At 47.1% G+C, this 20,356-nt stretch overlaps 2 protein-coding genes across 8 annotated transcripts in view; both read right to left on the bottom strand.

Moving 5' to 3' along the window:
- Positions 1-2,242: 2,242 nt before the first annotated feature.
- On the bottom strand, positions 2,243-14,600 carry TNFRSF25 (TNF receptor superfamily member 25). Of its 2 annotated transcripts, none has more exons than XM_081955032.1 (10): positions 14,494-14,600; positions 11,103-11,182; positions 9,954-10,107; positions 7,070-7,162; positions 6,659-6,814; positions 6,200-6,281; positions 6,018-6,074; positions 5,342-5,385; positions 4,328-4,456; positions 2,243-3,337 (listed from the first exon to the last, which is right to left on the bottom strand). In XM_081955032.1, the coding sequence occupies exons 2-10, from the start codon at positions 11,112-11,114 to the stop codon at positions 2,985-2,987; spliced, it is 1,080 nt and encodes a 359-aa protein (XP_081811158.1). In that variant the 5' UTR covers positions 11,115-11,182; positions 14,494-14,600; the 3' UTR covers positions 2,243-2,984. The 2 variants fall into 2 exon arrangements, with proteins under 2 accessions (XP_081811158.1, XP_081811159.1); XM_081955033.1 differs by lacking the exon at positions 14,494-14,600 and adding an exon at positions 12,573-13,665.
- Positions 14,601-16,001: 1,401 nt separating this feature from the next.
- The window catches only part of PLEKHG5 (pleckstrin homology and RhoGEF domain containing G5), a gene marked incomplete at its 3' end in the record, with an annotated part of 35,648 nt that continues 31,293 nt past the window's right edge, over positions 16,002-20,356 (bottom strand). For 4 of the 6 annotated variants that reach the window (XM_081954908.1, XM_081954909.1, XM_081954905.1 and 1 more), the window contains 3 exons: positions 18,926-19,116; positions 18,011-18,841; positions 16,002-17,551 (listed from right to left, as the gene is read on the bottom strand). In XM_081954908.1, the coding sequence (XP_081811034.1) occupies positions 17,542-17,551; positions 18,011-18,841; positions 18,926-19,116 (1,032 nt within the window). Of the gene's footprint in view, positions 17,552-18,006; positions 18,842-18,925; positions 19,117-20,356 lie in introns of those variants that run through there. The other 2 variants (XM_081954910.1, XM_081954906.1) reach the window with 1 other exon arrangement.

Here is a 20,356-nt window from a genome sequence, read left to right as displayed (position 1 = left end):
TTGCAAATGGCCCAAATTTTCCAACATTTGCTGATGAGGTCACTGCAAGTAGTCCTGGACTTACAACCATTCATTTAGTGACTGTTCGAAGTTACACTGAAAAAAAAAAGACTTAGGACCATTTTTCACACTTAGGACCCTTGGCCATGTGATCAAAATTGAGAGGCTGGGCAACTGGCATGTACTTATGGCGGTTGCACTGTTCTTTTTGATCACGCGATCCCCCTTTTTGCGACCTTCTGACCAGCAAAGTCAATGGGGAATCCAGATTCACTTAACAACTGGGTTACTAACTTAACGGCAGGGATTCGCTGTGGCAGGCAAGGTCGTAAAATGGGGCAAAACTCACTTAACAACTGTCGCTTAGCAACAGAAATTTCAGGCTCCGTTGTGGTCGTAAGTCGAGGACTACCTGTATGTAAAGCTGACTTCCTGGAAACATCAGCTTTTAAACCAAGATTTGTTTGCATGCAAAGCAGCGGCTTAAACTATGATTCAACATCCTGCCTTAATTGACCACAATTCTTCATTGTGAAAATACAGGCAATTTGCAGAGGAAAAGACTCACAGGTGGGACCAGGAAATGTTTTAAAGTTTTTATTATTATTATTATTATTATTATTAAGGGCAGGAGGAGGCACTCCCAAAATCCTGGAGTTAATATACATACATACATACATACATACATTATAATATATAAATAAACTCCTGATCCTTGAATTAATAAATTCACCCCAATTCGTAGAATCATGGCAATTCCTGATGAGAAATACTTTGCCAACCGACTGAGCAGGGCAAAATTGCACACACAAAAACAAAAACAGGGCACTCCAATTAGGCAAGGAAAGTGGGGTGCTCTTACAAGAAGCACATTAGTGTCCGTTCAACAGACTGCAGCTGAAGTGGGTTGTGGCCGGTTCGGCCCGGTTCAGTAGGAACGGTAGTGACAGGGAGCAGATGAGAATGGACTGGTACGGTCGCTCTTTTGGGCTCGCCCGCTCTATACCTGTTTTATGGCAAAAGAGTGGATGTCGCGGGGGCGGTGGATTGCGCACGGGCACCCACTGTGAGCCAGGCCTTGCAGGCGAACAGAAAGCGCAGGCGATCAGTGAATCAGTAGTAAAGGTAAGTGCAACTCACCACTGGCCTGGCTCATCCGTTTGGGAGATATTTCCTTACCAGATTCTTCCGTGCCCACAACAAGGACAGAGCTGCTGATGTCCTGGAATAGCTCTTAAAAATTCAGAAAGCAGGCAGTCCTCGACTTACGACCCTTTGCTTAGTGATCGTTCGAAGTGAACATCGGTGCTGAAAAAATGGGACCATTGTTCGCACGACTGTAGCAGTCTGTGGTCACGCGGCCAAAATTCAGATACTTGGCAGCCCGCTCTGATTTATGACGGTCCAGGTGTGTGTGTGTGTGTGTATCATGGGATCCCGTTTTGCGACCGTCTGACCAGCAATGAAGAAGCCAGATTCCCTTAACAATCCCGTTGCTAACTGAATGACTCACTCAACCACGTTGGCAAGCAAGGATGTAACTGTCTCGCTTAGCAGCGGAAATTCTGTGCTCCATTGTGGTCGTAGGTTGAGGACTACCTGTATTCACAGCTACAGCTCAAAAAGCTAAACTATAGCACCAGTCAAAGATCAGCTGTGGACCCCAGGAAGCATTTTGTGAGATTTTATTGCCGAATTTCAATTCCAGGGGAATCGGGGGGCTCACGGATTTGGGGCGCATTCCATAAGTTACTTTGTTTTCAGGTTCCTCGTTGGAAAAAGTTTCGTCCTGCGATGCAGCGTTTCACCCAGTGAAATCTTACAACATTTTAGTCATATAGAGATAAACAGGTCCATCTTTTCCCCTGCAACTTTTGCCCCTTCTGCAGATGGGTAGACTGAGGCCACTCCGAAGACAAATTGTCTTCTGCGTCTAAAATGTTTTTGTGATTCACAGTAAAAAAAAACTGTTCTCTCCAGAATATCGTTGCCTTGTGCGCCTGAAGGACAGATTAAACGTTTATTTAAAAAGTGACATACAATGTCTACTACTACCTGCTGCAGTGCCTGAACCCTCCAGAGCGAGCAAGTCTCAAAACCTGGTCACAACAGCCCTGTGAGGTAGGCTTGTTAAGCTTTTCGAACGCGAGCCAGCGGAGTTGTGGCAGGGCGGATCAGAGGCTACGCATTCCCATTTAGAGTGGTTCTACCTTGAGAATTACTTGCATTCCTGAATTCCGAACAGAAATACCGTTAATAAAATTCAAATAATACCTCGATTGGTTAGCGTAATATCGGACTGATCTTGTTTTCTCAGGCAAAACAAGATTGTTGGCTCTTCCAGTAAGGTATTGAGTTTCCCACCGTTGGGCAAAATGTTTTTGACGGCTAGGTCGATATCGGTAATGCGTTGCCCGCTGTCCGCTTGTATTTTCCCTTCACGAGGAGATGCAAGGGGTATCCTTTGCACAGAAGACGAACGAGCAAGTTGTGAACGAGGCCGAGGGTTCATACAACTGAGTACCGTCCCTTGGAGTTTGGTCCTGAGCATTTCCAGTGTGGAGCCGTACATCCACAACGCTACGCTTGTGGGGTCTAGGACAACTCGCTACAATCAAAATTGCATGCAGGATAACTCAACGCAATAAATGTTATCCGCCCACAGTTTCTTCAGCATCGTTTCCCCTAAACCCCTTTCCACAAAAATAGAAATAATGTCAAAGAAACAGGGGCGGGTAACATTTATCGTGTTGAGTTATCCCGTGTAGAATTTTCTCGCGGAGACTTGTTCTGCGGTGAGTTGGCTGCACCCAGTTGTGCCGCGGCGAGTCGGCTGCAGCAAGATGACCATGGCGAGTTGGTTGTGGCGAGTGGACTGCGGCGAGATGTTCATGGCCACATGAGTTGGCCCATTCTGTCACTCGTACACCGACTCGACCGCAACGTATCTCCCTGTACGAGGACGGCCCCCATTTCCGTCAGCCTTATGGTTTACACCACAGATGCTCCACCTGCAGATTCTCCCTCAGTTCCTGGGCACAGCTGCCCAACTGCATGGCCTCCAGGGTGTCCAAAATGGCCTCCAACGAGGCGCCCTGCTGCTGACACCAGCATTTCAACATCTCGTACTGCTGCTCGCGGAATTGAGAGTGCTCCAGTTCTACCAGCTCGATTTCTCTGTCCCGCAGCCCCAGGCCCCTCACAAACTCTTTCCACCGTCGGACGGGCACGGCGTTGATGACGGTGTAGAGATGCCACCCTTGTTGTAGAGAGCGGGATGGCGAGGGCGCTTTCTTCATCAGCAAGACTGACTCGGGAAGGGAGGAGACCGGACTGCCTGGAAAACAGCAGGGAATCAGTGCCACTGGCTTACGGAACTGGGGACCCCAGTCTAACACGCCCAATATGGGCCCCTCCAGATGGGTTGGATTACAGATCCCATCAGGCTGGCAGAAAGGTGGGATCTGGAAACAAGCCATGAACACCGTTTGATCTCCGCTAGCAACGTCTGGAGTGTTGCATTCTCAAGAGCAACAGGCAGTGCAAAATAGGTAATCCTCAATTTACAAGCATTCGTTTTATATATATTGTCTGAAATGGTGTAGGTCTTCCTGCCTAGGCAGGGGGTTGGACTAGAAGACCTCCAAGGTCCCTTTCAACTCTGCTATTTTATTCTTTTTTTAAAAAATTGTCATTTAATGACCACCTAATCCCTTGCAGGGTGGCATCTGGGCAACTGACTGGAGCTGAGTGTTTCCTGGCCGTCTGCCCTTCCTGTCACCAGAGCGGAGTTTTGTTCAGCAGATATATTCTCATCGTGCCCAGAGAGAGACATACCTGCCTCTACCTAGGATTGAACTCACAGCCTCCCGAGGGTGAGGCAAGAGCTCCACCTATAGGCCACCGCACCACTCGTACAAGCATTCGTTTAATGACAACAGCGACTTAGGGCTGTTTTTCACATTTACGACCGTTTTGATCCCCAGGTGATCAAAATTCGGCCTCATGGCAACCAACTCGTATTTATGGCAGTCGTGGTTTTCCCAGGGGACACCCCATCCCCTTTTTGCGACCTTCTGACCAGCCATGGGGGAGGGGGGGAGATGAGACAGATATGCTTCGCACTTAACTTGCAGTGATTTGCTTAGCGACTGTGGCAAGAAAGGGGGCAACGTTTGCTTGGCAACTGTCTTGCTTAGAATAAAATCTTAAAATGAAGAGTAAAATCTAAAATGAAATAAAAGCAACATTGGGCTCAGTTGCAGTCGTAAGTCGAGGATTACCTGTAGCGGATAAACAGCAAAACGATAATTGGAAAAAAAATTACCGAAATGGGGTTTGCTAATGTAGATATTCGGAGCAGGGATGGGCTTTTGAACCGAAGAAATTTTCCTTTTCTTAAAATAGAGAATCAGGGCTCCGGCCAGGATGATAATACAGCCAGAAGCACCTACAGCTGAGACCAGAAAAAGAGTAAAATCAAGGAAAAATCAAGATTTTTTTCAGATTTTCCAGGAGCGACGGATCGCCCGATCCACGCCGTATTCTTAATCGGCAGAAAAATTAAATATCAGATTGATTATGCAAACTTGTATGGGGTATTCCATCCCCCTCCCCACCCCACCTCTAAGCTTGCTTGCAAGGCCCTGGAGTTAAAACATATCTCGTTTTAAATTAAATTAAATTAATTAATTAAAATAAAATAAAACCAAAAGGCAAGGCAATGAAATTAACATCCAAAACAAGATAAAAATCCAAAGCAAAATAAAACAAATATATAAAAAGTAAAAATCTGAAGTAAAATGAAAGAAAAACTCACATAAAACATAATATAAAATTAAAAATTAAACATCGAAAAGTCTAAAATAGGAAGCCAAAGTAAAATAAAGCAAAAATCCAAACTAAAATAAATATCTGAAATAAAACAAAGTCTAAAAATGAAACAAAATAAGAATCTAACCTAAAGCAAAAAAAAAAAAAACTAAAGTAAAAGAAATATCCCAAATAAAATAGAAATCTAAGAGAAACTAAAAAAAAACTAAGCTAAAATCAAATAAAAATCTAAGGAATTAAAAATGTGAACTGGAGTAAAATGAAAGCCTAAACTAAACTAAAAATGTAAAATAAAATAAAATACAAACCTAACGTTTGACGGTGCTTTTCAGCTTCAAAGCCTAACCTTCTTCTCTGGGATCTCAGTGTGGTGTCCCATCCCAACCAGACAAATTTGCCTAGGCCTCACCCCCAAGCCCTGAATCTCAGCTCTCTAACTATCTATGTCAACCGCGGCTTCGGCGTGCCACAAATGGGAGGGGAAAAAATAATCAGCGACATCACGTACCGATTTTACACACCACGTTGCACTGCTCATTTTGGGAGATCCCGCTAGGAGAGGAAACGTAGTTTTAGAAAAGGTAGCGTTGCTTTAGAACAGGATGAGGTGGACGGGGTGCGAATCCTCCCGTGCGCGTTGGGTGAAGACGGGATTTGCATCCCAGAAAGAATTAGGAGGTTCACAGACAGTCCTCGACTTACGACCCCAATCGGGAACCAAAAATCCCATCGCTAAGCAAGGTGGCGCTTCAATGAGCCGGGCTCAATTTGTACATCTTTTTTTTCCTTCTCCGGTTGCTAAGTGAATCGTTGAGGTTGTTCAGTGAATCCTGTGGTGTTTAAATGAATCCCTCGCTCAGCAACTGACTCAGATTTACGATGGTCGCAATGTCCCAGGATCATGTGATGCCCCCTTTGGCGACCTTCCGACAAGCCAAGTCGAGGGGGAAATTCGCTTAACAACCACGCTCTTCACTTAACAACTGCAGGGTTTCACTGAATGACGGGGGCCAGAGAGGTTGTAAGATGGGACAAAACTCACTTGATCACTGTCTCGTTTAGCAACGGAGATTTTTGGCTCAATTGTGGTGGTATGGCGAGGACCATGGGTGGGCTGAGGGACCATTGGGGTGTGTGTGGGGAAGATAGGGGGGGTGAGGGAGGAGTGGGGGATATCCATTTACCGGGGAGTCAGGCTGATCCTTTGAGTAGCCATTGTGGAGGTGGCCACTTCGATTATGCTTTCTCCAAATAAAAGAAAATACATTATTAATAAATAAAATACATTATTCTGAGGTCGGGGCACCCTAAATCCTCCCCCACCCCACCCCAAACTGGCTGAGAGTGTATGTGTGTGGGGGCTTACGTGGCACACGGCCCGCAGTCACCTCCAGATTCGCAGAAGCCGGAAAAACAGGATCCGCACTTGGTGTCGTTGGCTGAGTCACCTTCAAAGACGAAAAAGGGTCTCCTTGGGAAAGACTTCGGCTTCATTTCCAGCCTCTTCCCCCTGACGGTTACTCACGGCCGCGATTCATTTCGCGTTGGCGGCAAGAAAGATTGCCAAACAGGGCCCGAGACGCTCGCTTAACCACCGTCTTGCAAACGAAACCAACGTTCAGCGATTCGCTTGCCGAGGGAGGCCAGAAAAGTCGTCACCGGAGACCCAAACTTATTTAACGACTGTCCCACTTAGCCACGGGAAAATTTGGTGCGCGATGGTGGTCGTCCGCCGAGGGCTGCCCAGACCTCTAATTGTTGAATTAATTTTTGAAAGAAAAATCTAAAATAGACTCTACAGTTAACGCCGTGCGCATGTACTTACAGTCCTGCAGCCTCTGCCTGTTCTGGGCGGTGCAGTTGGTGCATTTCATGCAGCTGAATAGATCGGGAATGATTAGTCGGTTGAAATAGCCCTTGGCGCAAGTACACTCGGTGTCCTGGTGGCCTTGGCACTTCTCCTTCACAATTGTGTTAGCGTCTGCAAAAGAAAGCGTTTTCGATGGGCCAAAACCATTTACGCCTCCCAATAACTGCGGGGAGTGGATGGCATTGTTTCAGGGGAAGGGGGCGGGGGCTTTGGTGCCAGTTTCCCAGAATCCCCCTCCGCCTCGCATGGGGTCTGATTCGGACACACGCACACACGACCACGCAACACTTTTTGTGTGCCACGGATGGGTGCACACCGAGTGCTCGCTCCTGCCGGCCACCCCTCCTGTCTGCTGTCCGTTCTGACCTCTGCAAGTTTTGCACTCTGCACAGTTGTCTCTGTCGTAGCGGTACTTTCCTTTGGGGCAGGGGGCGGGTTTCCTGGAGGAGGAGGAGGGTCCTTGCAGGGGGGAAAAGGGGAAGAGGAGCGAGTGAGAAAGACGCTGTTTTTTTCCTGGAATGGTTGCAGTATGAGTAATGAGTAAGACTTAAAAGTTGCCCCGTCCAACTTCCTCCCTCCCTCCTTCCTCTTCCTCTCCTTTCTGATTCTTCCTCCCTTCTTCCTTCCTCCTTTTCTCTTTCTCTCTCTATCTCTCTCTCTTCTTTCCTTTCTCTTTCTTTCCCTTTTTCTTTCTTTCTTTCTTTCTTTCTTTCTTTCTTTCTTTCTTTCTTTCTTTCTTCCTTCTTACCTTCCTTCCCTCCTTTTCTTTCTCTTTCTTACTCACTCACTCCCTCCTTCCATCTAGATCTACCTACCTACCTACCTACCTACCTACCTACCTACCTACTTACCTACCGGTATCTACTGGTATGTGTGTCTGTCAGTCTGTCTGTCTGTCTGTCTGTCTCTCTGTCTCTCTATTTCTCTCTCTGTCTCTCCCTTCTTCCTTCTGTCCCTCCATCCATAATCTGTCTGTCTGTCTGTCTGTCTGTCTGTCTGTCTGTCTGTCTGTCTATCTATCTATCTATCTATCTATCTATCTCTATCTATTACCTATCTCTGTCTAACTATCTACCAATCAATCTATATCTATCTATCATCTATCTATCATCTATCTGTCTGTCTGTCTGTCTGTCTGTCTATCATCATCTATCTGTCTATCTATTTATCCCACCTTCATTTTTACAAATAATAATAATAATAATAATAATTTTTATTTGATTAGCCGCAACCCTCTCCCAAAGGACTCGGGGCGGCGTACAATCAAAACAGATAAAAATACACATAAGACAAACATATATACAAAAAGAACAGAGACATATACATATGTGCATGGAGGAGAGTTGACTTATAAGTGAAAGACAATTAAAAACACAATTTAAAATCCCCTTAAATAAAATTACTAAATTAAAAAAAACCCATCAGGAGCGATACGAAGTTATGGTTGAGCCAGGCCAGCTATTTGGAATAGGTGGGTCTTGAGCTTGACACGGAAGGAGCGGAGGTCAGTAGTGGTCCTAATATCCGGGGGGAGGTCATTCCACAGGGCTGGGCCCGCCACAGAGAAGGCTCTGCTCCTAGGCGCCGCCCCATGGCACTGTCTGGTGGACGGCACCTGGAGAAGTCCCTCTCTGTGCGAGCGGATGGGTCGTAGGGATGTATGGGGCAGAATACGATCCCGCAGGTAACTAGGTCCTGAGCCATGGAGCGCTTTAAAGATCGTAATCAAGACCTTGAAACGCACTCGATAGACCACAGGAAGCCAGTGCAGCTCGCGCAGGAGAGGTGTCACATGGGAGTACCTAGTACTCCCCATAATCACCCGCGCGGCCGCATTCTGGACCAACTGCAGTCTCCGAGTGCATTTCAAGGGAAGCCCCATGTAGAGAGCGTTGCAGTAGTCCAGGCGAGACGTCACCAGCGCATGGGTGACTGTGCATAGGGCATCCCGGTCCAATAGGGGGCGCAATTGGCGCACCAGGCGAACCTGGTGGAACGCCCCCCTGGCCACGGCTGTCACATGGTCATCCATGGACAGCCTGGCATCCAGGAGGACGCCCAAATTGCGCGCCCGCTCCACGGGGGCGAGTTGAATGCCCCCAATGGCCAGAGATGGAATTAACTGGTTGAACCGGGGGGCCGGAACCCACAGCCACTCCGTCTTGGAAGGGTTGAGCTTGAGTCGGTTGTCATCCATCCAGACCCGTACGGCTTCCACACACCGGGACATCACTTCGACGGCCTCGTTGGGGTGGTTCGGGGTGGAAATGTACAGCTGAGTATCATCAGCGTACAGATGGTATCCCACCCCAAAACCACGGATGATCTCACCCAGCGGCTTCATGTATGTGTTGAACAGGAGTGGCGAGAGGACCGACCCCTGTGGCACCCCACAAGTAAGGGGGCATAGGGTCGACCTCTGCTCCCCTGCCAACACACGTTGAGTCCGGCCAGAGAGGTAGGAGCCGAACCACCGCAAAACGGTGCCCCGGACCCCCAACCCCTCCAGTCGGCGCAACAGGATACCATGGTCGATGGTATCAAAAGCCGCCGAGAGGTCTAATAGGACCAGGATAGAGGAACAGCCCCTATCTCTGGCCCTCCAGAGATCATCTACCAACGCGACCAAGGCCGTCTCTGTGCTGTGCCCAGGGCGAAAGCCGGACTGGCGCGGGTCTAGATAATCATTCTCCTCCAGATGTCGTGGGAACTGAGAAGCCACCACACTCTCTACAACCTTCGCCAAAAAGGGAAGGTTGGAGACAGGACGATAATTGGCCAGCTCCGTAGGGTCCAGGGAAGGCTTCTTGAGCAAGGGTCTCACCACCGCCTCTTTCAAGGCGGCCGGGAGAGACCTCTCACCCAACGAAGCGTTCACTAGGCCCAGGAGCCAGTCGCGTGTAACCTCCTAGGATTAACTCAATAATAACTCAAGGTAGCAAACCTATCCAACATACCTTCCTCCTCCTATTTTCTCCATAACAACAACCTTGTAAGGTTGGATTGAGCTGAGAGAGAGGGGGGAGGACTGGCCCAAAGTCCCCCAGCCAGCTCCCATGCCTAAGACGAGACTAGAATTCACTGTCTCCTGGCGATTAGTCCCCCAGCCGGATTTCATAGCTAAGGAAGGACTAGAACTCCCATATTTAACCCAATGTTCATTTTCATGGACTCTTGTTGAAACAGGACTCATCTGGACCAACCAGCTTTTGTTTAACGAGGGGAGGGGGGGGGAAATCACATGACTTACCAGGGTTGCTCTGATTTTCTGACCCTACGGATCTCAAGCTTTTTTTCCTCCTCAAAGCCGATCCTTCCACTTCTCGGAATATCTTCCTGGCATCCTTCACCCCATCCAGGACTTGCGACCCAGCAGAGAAGAGCAAAAAAATCACCAGAAAGATCTAAAAGGAGAGGAAAGGAGATGAGAAATCCTGCCTCGAGTTCGGGGTTGGACTAGATGACCTTTAGGGTTCCTTCGAAACCCTCACGACTCCACGAGATGGGAAAGAGGCAGAGAGATTTTTTTTTTTGCCAAAAAAGAGGTGGTTGGAGATTGCCTAGGCCAGCTTCCACAATTGTAGCAACTCTTAAGATGAGTGGACTTCAACTCCCAGAATTCCCCACTCAGCTGACTGGGGAATTCTGGGAATTGAAGTCCATCCATCTTTAGAGTTGCCAAGGTCGATAAATACGAGATAATCTTCGACTTACGACCACCACGGAGCCCCAAATTTCCGTTGCAAAGCGACACCTTTTGTGAAGTGAGTTTTGCGCCCCCGTTTTACGACTTTCCTGGCCACAATCGTTAAGCGAACCATTGCAGCTGCTAAGTGAGTCACAGCGTGGTTAAGTGGATCTTGACTTTGTCGCAAAAGGGGATCGTGTGACCCCAGGATGCTGTGACCGTCATAAATATGAGTCGGTTGCCGAATCTTAATCACAGGGATGTTGCGATGGTCCCATCATTTTCTTAAATTTAATGACCGGTACAATAAAATATCATTACATTTGCCATGATCCTGATATGACCCACTTTAAGACCGGCATGGTTTATGGTTGTAAGAGTGGTGCAATGGCCTAGAGGTGGAGCTATCACCTCACAATCAGGAGGCTGTGAGTTCGATCCTAGGGAGAGGCAGATATTTCTCTCTCTGGGAACAATGAGAATATACTATCTGCTGAATAAAAAAACTCCGCTCTGGTGACAGGAAGGGCATCGGGCCACTAAACACTCAGCTCCATTCAGTTGACCAGATTCCACCCCACTAAGGGATTATGGAGGAGGAGGAGGAGGAGGAGATGATGATTATTATGGTCATAAGTTGAGGACTCCCTATATTTTCCATGAACTCTGCTTCAAAAATATGTGGTTTATACTTTGCCTATATGTACTCGCCTCCTTATCCATAGGTCTCCCCAAAATTGCACACCTTCCAATTGCTTCTTCCTTTCTAGATTTATTTTTTCGGGACTCTCCTGGAGAAGAAAAATCAAGATGAAACAAATAAAGACCCCCCAGTCCCACTCCTCATCTTACAACATCTTGGTTTATTTTTGGACCCTCGTTTCTTTTATTCCTTGATGAAGTCTGTTTGTTGGCCACCTCGCCACAGGACGAAGCTCCCTTCTGGCTTTACATTGGTTTAACTTTTGCCCTTCGCTCACTCGTTCTTCTCACCACATTTTTAACACCTGCCGGCATGAACTTCTTCGACTGTGCTTTTTTTTTTTAAGAGCCCGGGTAGGATATAAAACGAGACACAAAAGACTTTAAAAGGACGGTTTCTCTGTCCAGGAAAATTCAGAGCAATTTCAGCAGAAAGCAGAAACTTTTAGCTGGAGCCAGTCAGGAAAAAAAAGTGATTAATGGCTGGTATTCACATTTGGTCTCTCCCCCCCCCCCCTTTCCCTCCCCGTCGTTTTTCTTTTGGTGCTATGCTTTTGGAAACGGGTTTACCGCTTTTCTAACATCATACCAAGAATTCAGAGGGTGCCTGTGTGTGGTTTTTAGAATAGAACAGAACAGAATAGAATAAGGAATAGAATAAGGAATAGAATAGAATAAGGAATAGAATAGAATAAAGAATAGAATAAGGAATAGAATAAAGTAGAGTAGAATAGAATAGAATACAATACAATAAGGAATAGAATAGAATAGAATGTGGAATGGAATGGAATAGAATAAGGAATAGAGTACAATAAGGAATAGAATGGAATAGAACGGAACAGAATAGAGTAGAGTAGGGTAGAGTTGATTGGAATGGAATAGATTGGAACTGAACAGAACAGAGAGTAGAGTAGAATAAAATAAGGAATAGAATGTACAGTAGAGTAGAATAGAATAGAATAGAATTCTTTATTGGCCAAGTGTGATTGGACACGCAAGGGATTTGTCTTTGGTGCAGATGCTCTCAGTGTACCTGAAGAAAACTAAAATATACATTCATCTAGAATCATAAGATACAACACTTAGTGATAGTCATGGGTTACTAATAAGCAATCAAGTTATACTAAAAAGCAAGCAAAACCACATAAATAAAATAGAATAGAACAGAAGAATAGAGTAGAGGAGAATAGAATTCTTTATTGGCCATGTGTGATTGGACACGCAAGGAAATTGTCCTTGGTGCAGAGGCTCTCTGTGTACATAAGGAGGATAAAATACATTCATCAAGAATAAAAAGATGCAACATTTTGTGGATAGTCAAGGTAACCAATAATCTACCAAATCGTACTAGGAAACAAACCAAAACCATCTAAATTGGAAGATGCATGACACATGCCTTCACTCTGAAGCAAAGGTTTCTAGCGCCATTCGCCCTGCGTTGAGCATCAAAGCTCACATCCTATTTCCAAAATAGATTACCCCGTAGTGTGGGCCCTGCCCTTGGAGATCCTTATCGGGGTACAGTCAGCTCCAGATTAAATCTACTTCCTTTCCCGAAATACGATCTCCTCCCCCGTTTAACCCTTTCCCGCACAGAGAGGAGGAGGGGGCAGTTTGCACAGGGTTTACACTTCCCGTGCATGGAACCCACAGTCTTGTTTTTCTCTTAATGACCTTAACGTATTTGCCGGGAATGACAGTCCAGGCATATCTCACTCTGCAAACATGGGAGTGCAAATTAAAAAAAACATCAAAAAAATGAGGACTAGTATCTTGGCCAGGATTAACATGGCAGGCTGGTGAAATCTCCCCATCTGTTACAAACACCCCTTTTCCAATCAGGCTGGGATCGGAACCAACCCCAATTTGTAAAAGGAATAGGATGGTTGCAAATCTCAGCTGCATTAATCCAGATGACCACCAGGGGCGCCATCGGATGCCACTTTGGTGGCCCCCTGGTGGCCCTTTGGCAGAATTGCAACTCGAATCTTGCAACCCTAGGAGAAAAAGCTAGTATCAGAGCACCCTGGTGGCCATTTGAGGCCTATGCATTAAACAACACACACAACAGGCAACACACACATAATTGTGTGTAAAAGCACAATCTAGTGCAGGAATAAAAAAACGCAAGCCTTTTGCAGGATCCTGAATCCAGGAACTAGGTTTAGCTGAGATGGGACACACCTGAGAACCTCAAAAGCAAGGTTAAGGGTTCGTGTCACTTAACAACATAACCTGGTTGTTGAAATTAAGTTGTATCTCAGGTTGTCAAAAGACTTTGATGTTTGTGTGTCCATCCAAATATCTCCACCTTCCTAATGTTCAATTATCCAGCCATGGTAGTTTTCCATCTTTGGTGGCTTGAGAGAAACAGGACAGTAACTTCTCATGGTGGGGTTACTGGCTGTCTTGCATGCTACAGAGGGCTGGACTAGATGATCCTTGGGTATCCCTTCCAGTTGCACTATCCTGCTTCCCACCTCTTTCCTGCTTCCACTTCACAAGATCTATCGGCTTCCTTTGCCAACCCCCCCTCCCCAAAGTTTTCAGAAAGTGATGCCCTTTAAATATCATTCTCTGTGCATTTATTAAAACCACCAGAATTCTTCCAAAGTGGGAAAAAAACATTATTTTTTTTAAAAAAATCCCCAAACCAACTCCAAAAATAGATACTTTAAGAGATATTTGAGACTTCAAAAATATTGTTAAAGATTTTACAAGAATTTTCAAAAAACCTTTTCCAAGGTATTTAAGATTTTTTAAGTTATTTAGTTTTTTTTAAAGTTTTTAAAGAGATCTTAAAAACTTTTAGAGGATTTTTAAAAAAGGTTTTAAAAACGTATTTAAAAAGGTTTTAAAAATGTCTTTAAAGAGTTTTAAAGTTTTTAAAAGATTCTTAAAATCTTTCAAAGTTTTTTTTTAAAAAGCAATTTTTAAAAACTTTTTCCAAGGTATTTAAGACTTTTAAAGAGTTTTTTAAAAAAAAGGTTTGAAAAGAGTTTTTAAAGAGTTTTTAAAAGTTTTTAACAGTTCTTAAAATGTTTTAACGTTTCAAGTTTAGTTTTAAAGTCTTTTTGAAACAGTTTTGGAAAAGGCCTTTAAAGTTTTGAAAGTTTTTTTTTTAATTTAAAAAGTTTTTAAAAAAAGATTTTGAAAAAGTTCTTACCGAGATTTTTAAGAGAGGTTGGTTTTTAGATTCTTTTTCAAATGAGAAAAAAAAACAAAACCCGCCAATTAAATTGAGACAGATGGGGAAGAGGGACGAAACCCAAACCGATGGGGGAGCTCATCTCATCCCTGAGACACCCCATTCTCAAGGCTCCTGTTAGAACGAGGCAGAAAACCAGAAGCCCCCTTGCAAAAGAATCAAAGCAAGAAGTGAGAGAAAAATCTCACTTACCTTTTGGAAGGAAGACAGCTGAGACTCGGCTGAATCAACCTTGCGCCTGGCTGTGAATTAACCCGGCAGATTTTCCGTCTGCATAAATGAAGTTTTGCAAACTCGGATGCCAGCGGGTGCTTACCACAGCAGCTGAGGTACGTCACCCCACTATGCATCGCTTGCGGTAAAGAGACATTACGGCCACTGATCATCCCCCCCCTCACAACACCACAAGGCTCAGGAAACCAGCCCTCCCCCCCCAACAGCCCACCCAGCTGTGTCCCCCAGGTGTCTCCGAAAAAAAGTAAACACCAACCTGCAGAGGCTACCTGGAAGGAAATGCAATTTAAAAAAAAAAAGAACCCAAAAATGAAATAAAATTTAAAAGTGCAAGCTCTTTTTTTTTTTCTCAAGCCGAGGGATCCAGCGGGAAACTTTTGAAAAAGTTGTGGAAAGTATTAGTAAGAAAAATGAAGAGGTGGGTGAGGTTGAAAAAAAACTTCATACCTTCCCCTCTTTTCGTTTGTTGAAGATCAAATTCGGGGTGAAAAAAATTCTTTTAGGGTTCAAGAGGAAGACGACGAAAAAGTTAGAGGAAGCTAAACGTGCCGGAGTTATTTTTTGGTTTTGACAATGTGACTTGGTGAACTTTGCTAAAGAGCGAGCTTTTTTCTCGGAAAAAAAAAGGACAGAGAAGAAAAAGAAGAAAAAATACCACCCGCCTTTTATGCAAATGGATTGAAAAGCTCGGTTTGCAACGGGGTGAAATAGGGATTGGAAATTATGAGTGAAGGAGGCAGTGACTGACGTACAGGCCTTAGGGGTTTCCCCCCTCCCTCGTAGAAAAAGAGGGGGGTGATCACCCCAGATAACTGTGGTTAAAAAGGGGGGCATCGGACTGGCATCATTGGTTACAGGCGGTCCTCGGCTTACGACCAAAACTGGGAGCAGAATTTCCATTCTTCTAAGCAAAGGTGGGTTGTGAAGCGAGCCGTGTTCCTATTTTACGACCTTTTTGCCACCATCATTAAGTGAACCAGGCAGTCGTTAAGTGAAGTCCTGCTTCCCCATTGGCTTTGCTCGTCAGAAGGTCGCCAAAGGGGATCACTGCGACCGTCGTAAATATGAGCCGGCTGCCAAGTGTCTTGAATTTGGAATTACAGGAGAATCTGCGACCGTCGTTAAGTGGGAAAAACAGTCCTAAGTCGGCTTTTTTCGGTGCCGTTGTAACTTCCATCACTAAATGAATGGTCGTAAGTCAAGGACTGCCAGTCCCAAAGCAATTCTGGCAATGAATTCCACCAAAGGAAAGAGGAAGTGCCCCATCAGGGAAAACTCAGTTAATTGTGTTGCGTATCCAAATCCTGGTTTGTTGAGCAAGCCGCCATAGGCTGGATTTCCCACCCAAACCCAGCAAGCAATGATGGTTTGCTGCCATGCCCAAACCCAGCCACAGCCACAGCCTCCCCCCACCCCACCCCACCCCCTCCTCCACAACTGCACCCCAGGACAGAAAATAAAATTCGTAAGATTTAATCGGCCTTTAATGGGGGGGAACCAATTATTACGCCTAGCAAATCACATTTGCCAAAAAAAAAAAAAAAAGGAGAGTTGCAAAATGAAGACCCCTCCCCACAGCCTCTCTGGGGAGGGCAGCCACGAAACCCACGTCACGCCATGGTCGGTAAGAAACTGAACGAGTTACACCACCCCTTCTCCTGCCCCATTGAAAAACGGGGGGGTTGGTGGGGGGGGCGCAAGAATACAAGCGCAATAAATAAGCAACGTTATAAGCCAACGCAAAATGCAACACACCCTGATTTTTAAAAAGGGGGGGGGGGTTGCTAGGGAAAAAATGCATCGTTTCAGAGTTACGTCGAGCAGCCGATACATTTGGGGGTGGGCTTTGGTCCAGCGTCCAAGCGGGGCCCCAATTCAGTTTTTCGTCCACGGAAGACGTTAGTCATAGAATGAAACCAGGACAATTGTCACCCCAAAACTGGAAGGTCCCCGAGGGGCACCGACGTCCCCATAGATGGCCTCAAGGTCAATTTTGTCGTTAACTCAACAGGAAGCTGTTCCATTTTTCCTTCTTCCGATACGCCCAGCTTGCAATCCTTCATCCTTCCTGCCGCCATCTGCTTTCTCGTTCCTCGGATCACTTTGGTTATCTTTCTTCACTCGTTTTCCTTCTCCGACCTTCCGGTTCTTTCTCCTGTCTTTCCCGAAAAACAGCCAACCCCGGCTCGAACCCCTTCCTCCCACTCTCAGTATGCCGGGGTTGGACTAGATGACCTTTACGTTGTTCTGTACAACACTTGTTTATTTTGTTGCTGTGGAGTCTTTATTTTTCTCCTGCTGGATGGGAAGACTCCGTACCGCTACGGGAACAGGATGAGTCGGGGGTGGGGGGTGGTCATACCCATTGTCCAGGCAGGATAATCGAGACTGGAAAGTCCCTTCTTGGTGCTCTGAGGATTGAGCGCTGCACATGGCACGGGGCAAGCTCGGACGAGCAAATTTTAGGTGGTCTGGAAAGGGGTTTGGGGAGGGGTGACCATGGCCAGCGAGGCGCACGTCCAAGGGGGAGTAACAAGGCTCGATATGGGGAGATTTGGGGTAACGAGGGAAGAAGAGCCGAGGGAGAAAAACAACGGAGAAAACATCGCACGGAGTTCCACTTGAATGATCCTTCTCCACCCTGTGTGTCCAGAGAGGAGAATTGAACCGGGAGGAATTGACACAGTGCAAAAGGGAAAACTTGGGGTTCAATTTTGAAGTTCCTGGGAAGCTGTTGCTGGGGGGGGCACTCTGGGGGGCCCCTACCCTCCTGCCCCCCACTTTTCCTTTGTCTGTCATGTCCTCGGGCCAAGGGTGCACAGCGGCCGCAAACACATCGATTGGGATCACGCCCGTACAGAAAAGTGGTCCCGGTTTGGGATGCTGTGCTCCGTCCTTGTGCCCACCCCTTTGGGGCGGAGGGGTGGTCTTGATGCCCACGGGGGATGGGTGCGACCACAGAACTGGACTTCTGTCCTGCATTTGGTTCTCTTCTTCCGGCGCTTCTCATACCTCCCTGCAAGAGATGAGAAAATAAGACGTTATAACCATTTGCCATGGAAGGAAGGGACTTATGACCGCTTTTCACACTTACAGCCCTTGCAGTATCTCAGTGGTCACGTGGCCACCATTTATGTGGTTAAGCAAGACGGTTCTTAAGTGAGTTTGTCCCACTTTACAACCTTTCTTGCCACCGCTACTAACGGAATCCCTGCATTTGCTAAGCGAGTCACACAGTTGTTAAGTGAATCCGACTTCCCCATTGACTTTGCTGGTCAGGAGGTCGCAAAAGGGGATTGCATGACTCTGGAACACTGCGACCGTCATAAATATGAGTCCGTTGATCTGAATACGAGTGCCTGAATTTTAATCCCCACAATTCAGCATCCTGCCTTCCCCCCCCCCTTCAAGAGGACAGCTCAGGGGTCCTCTCAGCCGGGCTCCCACCCGCCACCCTCTCGCCACCCACACTCACGAGGCCGTAAGCGTGGAGTTGAGCAGCAGCGTGGTGTGGAGGCGGTACAGCTGGCCCAAAGTCAACTTCCGGTGCTGAATCGCCGACGGGTCAGAAAATGCCTGCTGCTCCTCCGACAGCTCCTCGCTTGGATGCTCCTCGTCCGGCCAGCACGGTGACGGCGGTCCACTCGAGACGGCGACCGCCAACCCCGGAGAGACGCAGATCCCCGACGAGGACGTCTCCTCAGCTTCGGAGAGTTCGGAAGTGCTGCTGTTATTGCTGCTACTGCTAAAGACCCTGCAGATGAGCTGGCCTTGGGGCTCCTGCGTGGAGGGACCCCCGGACAGCATGATTGGTGGAGAAAGTTCAGACAAACTTTGACTCTGGACGAGGAATAACGAGGGCGATAGCACCTGCGCAAGGTTGGCTTCGGATTTGGACTTCAGCACCTTGGTCTTGGTGGGCAGGAGCTGGACAGGCGTCTGCCGACGCAGCTTGGGGGAACCTGTCTTGGCGACATCCTCCTCTTCCTCCTCCGCAGCTGCCATATCCCCCTGTGGCAGCGGCGGCTCCCCGAGGTCGTGTAGCGAGCCGAGCGAGAGGGTCCCGTAGGCGCTGTCGAAGGACGAGCAGCTGCAGGGGCTGGGTTCCGGTTTCGGCAAGGCTCCGGGGGTGTCGGGGAGAGGGTCTTCCATCTCCAAGGAGGGTGTGGCAGAATTGGGGAGGGGGCCGATGCTCAATTCCTCCAGCGGGGGGAGGAACTGGCTGCCGTCAAAGGAAGGCGAATGGAATTCCTCGCCTGTCTCGGCCGCGATCACCGAGATGGTGTCGGTGGATCCGTCGGAGAGGCTGCAAACCGAGAGAGGAAGTTGGGTGAGGGTCACCTCCAGTGACTCTTTTTACCTCCTCCCCCCCCTTCCCCCCGGGACTCACCACTGCTGGGAGTCCAAGCTGCTGGTGCTTTTCCGGAGGGTGGGAGGGGAACTGGCTTCCGAGGAGTCCCTGTTGCCTTCCTCCTCCCCTTCTCCTTCCTCCTCCTCTTCCTCTTCCACCTTGGCTTCCACCACCTGAGGAAGCCACTGGTTGCGTTGGAGTTCCTGAAGACGCAGCTGCTGCAGCTTATTCTGTGGGAGGGGGAGCAGAGCAGCGTCACAAAGAGAGACTCTCTCGAAAAACACAAGGAAAAATATAGATATTTATATAGCTTAACATATAGGAAGGAAGGAAGGAAGGAAGGAAGGAAGAAGGGAGGGAGGAAGGAGAAAAAAGGAAAGGGAGGGAGGGAAGAATCAGAAAGGGAAGGAAGGAAGGAGGAAGGGAGGGCAAAAAGGAAAGAAGGGATGGAGGGAAGGATGGAAGGAGAAAAAGGAAAGAGAAGGAAGGAAGGATCAGAAACAAAGGAAGTAAGGAGAAAAAAAGGAAAGAAGGGAGGGAGGGAAGGAAAGAAGGAGAAAAAAGGAAAGGGAGGGAAGGAAGGAAGGAATGAAGAAGGGAGGAAGGAAGGAGAAAAAAGGAAAGGGAGGGAAGGATCAGAAAGGAAAGGAAGAAAGGGAGGGAGGAAGGACAAAAAGAAAAGAAGGGATGGAGGGAAGGATGGAAGGAGAAAAAGGAAAGAGAAGGAAGGAAGGATCAGAAACAAAGGAAATAAGGAGAAAAAAAGGAAAGGAGGGAGGGAGGGAAGGAAAGAAGGAGAAAAAAGGAAAGGGAGGGAAGGAAGGAAGGAATGAAGAAGGGAGGAAGGAAGGACAAAAAGAAAAGAAGGGATGGAGGGAAGGATGGAAGGAGAAAAAGGAAAGAGAAGGAAGGAAGGATCAGAAAGAAAGGAAGTAAGGAGAAAAAAAGGAAAGGAGGGAGGGAGGGAAGGAAAGAAGGAGAAAAAAGGAAAGGGAGGGAAGGAAGGAAGGAAGGAATGAAGAAGGGAGGAAGGAAGGACAAAAAGAAAAGAAGGGATGGAGGGAAGGATGGAAGGAGAAAAAGGAAAGAGAAGGAAGGAAGGATCAGAAAGAAAGGAAGTAAGGAGAAAAAAAGGAAAGGAGGGAGGGAGGGAAGGAAAGAAGGAGAAAAAAGGAAAGGGAGGGAAGGAAGGAAGGAATGAAGAAGGGAGGAAGGAAGGACAAAAAGAAAAGAAGGGAGGGAGGGAAGGATGGAAGGAGAAAAAGGAAAGAGAAGGAAGGAAGGATCAGAAACAAAGGAAATAAGGAGAAAAAAAGGAAAGGAGGGAGGGAGGGAAGGAAAGAAGGAGAAAAAAGGAAAGGGAGGGAAGGAAGGAAGGAATGAAGAAGGGAGGAAGGAAGGACAAAAAGAAAAGAAGGGATGGAGGGAAGGATGGAAGGAGAAAAAGGAAAGAGAAGGAAGGAAGGATCA

This window comes from Natrix helvetica (assembly GCF_964273705.1).
Source record: "Natrix helvetica genome assembly, chromosome: 5".
Lineage (NCBI taxonomy): Eukaryota > Metazoa > Chordata > Lepidosauria > Squamata > Natricidae > Natrix > Natrix helvetica.
This window is presented reverse-complemented; position numbering and strand designations above follow the sequence as displayed.

Coding starts and splice junctions, on each gene's coding strand:
- TNFRSF25 (XM_081955032.1), bottom strand. Junction 6,075..6,199: donor GACTGCGGGCCGTGTGCCAC/GTAAGCCCCCAC, acceptor ATTTGGAGAAAG/CATAATCGAAGTGGCCACCT. Junction 4,457..5,341: donor CAACGTGGTGTGTAAAATCG/GTACGTGATGTC, acceptor TTCTGGTCTCAG/CTGTAGGTGCTTCTGGCTGT.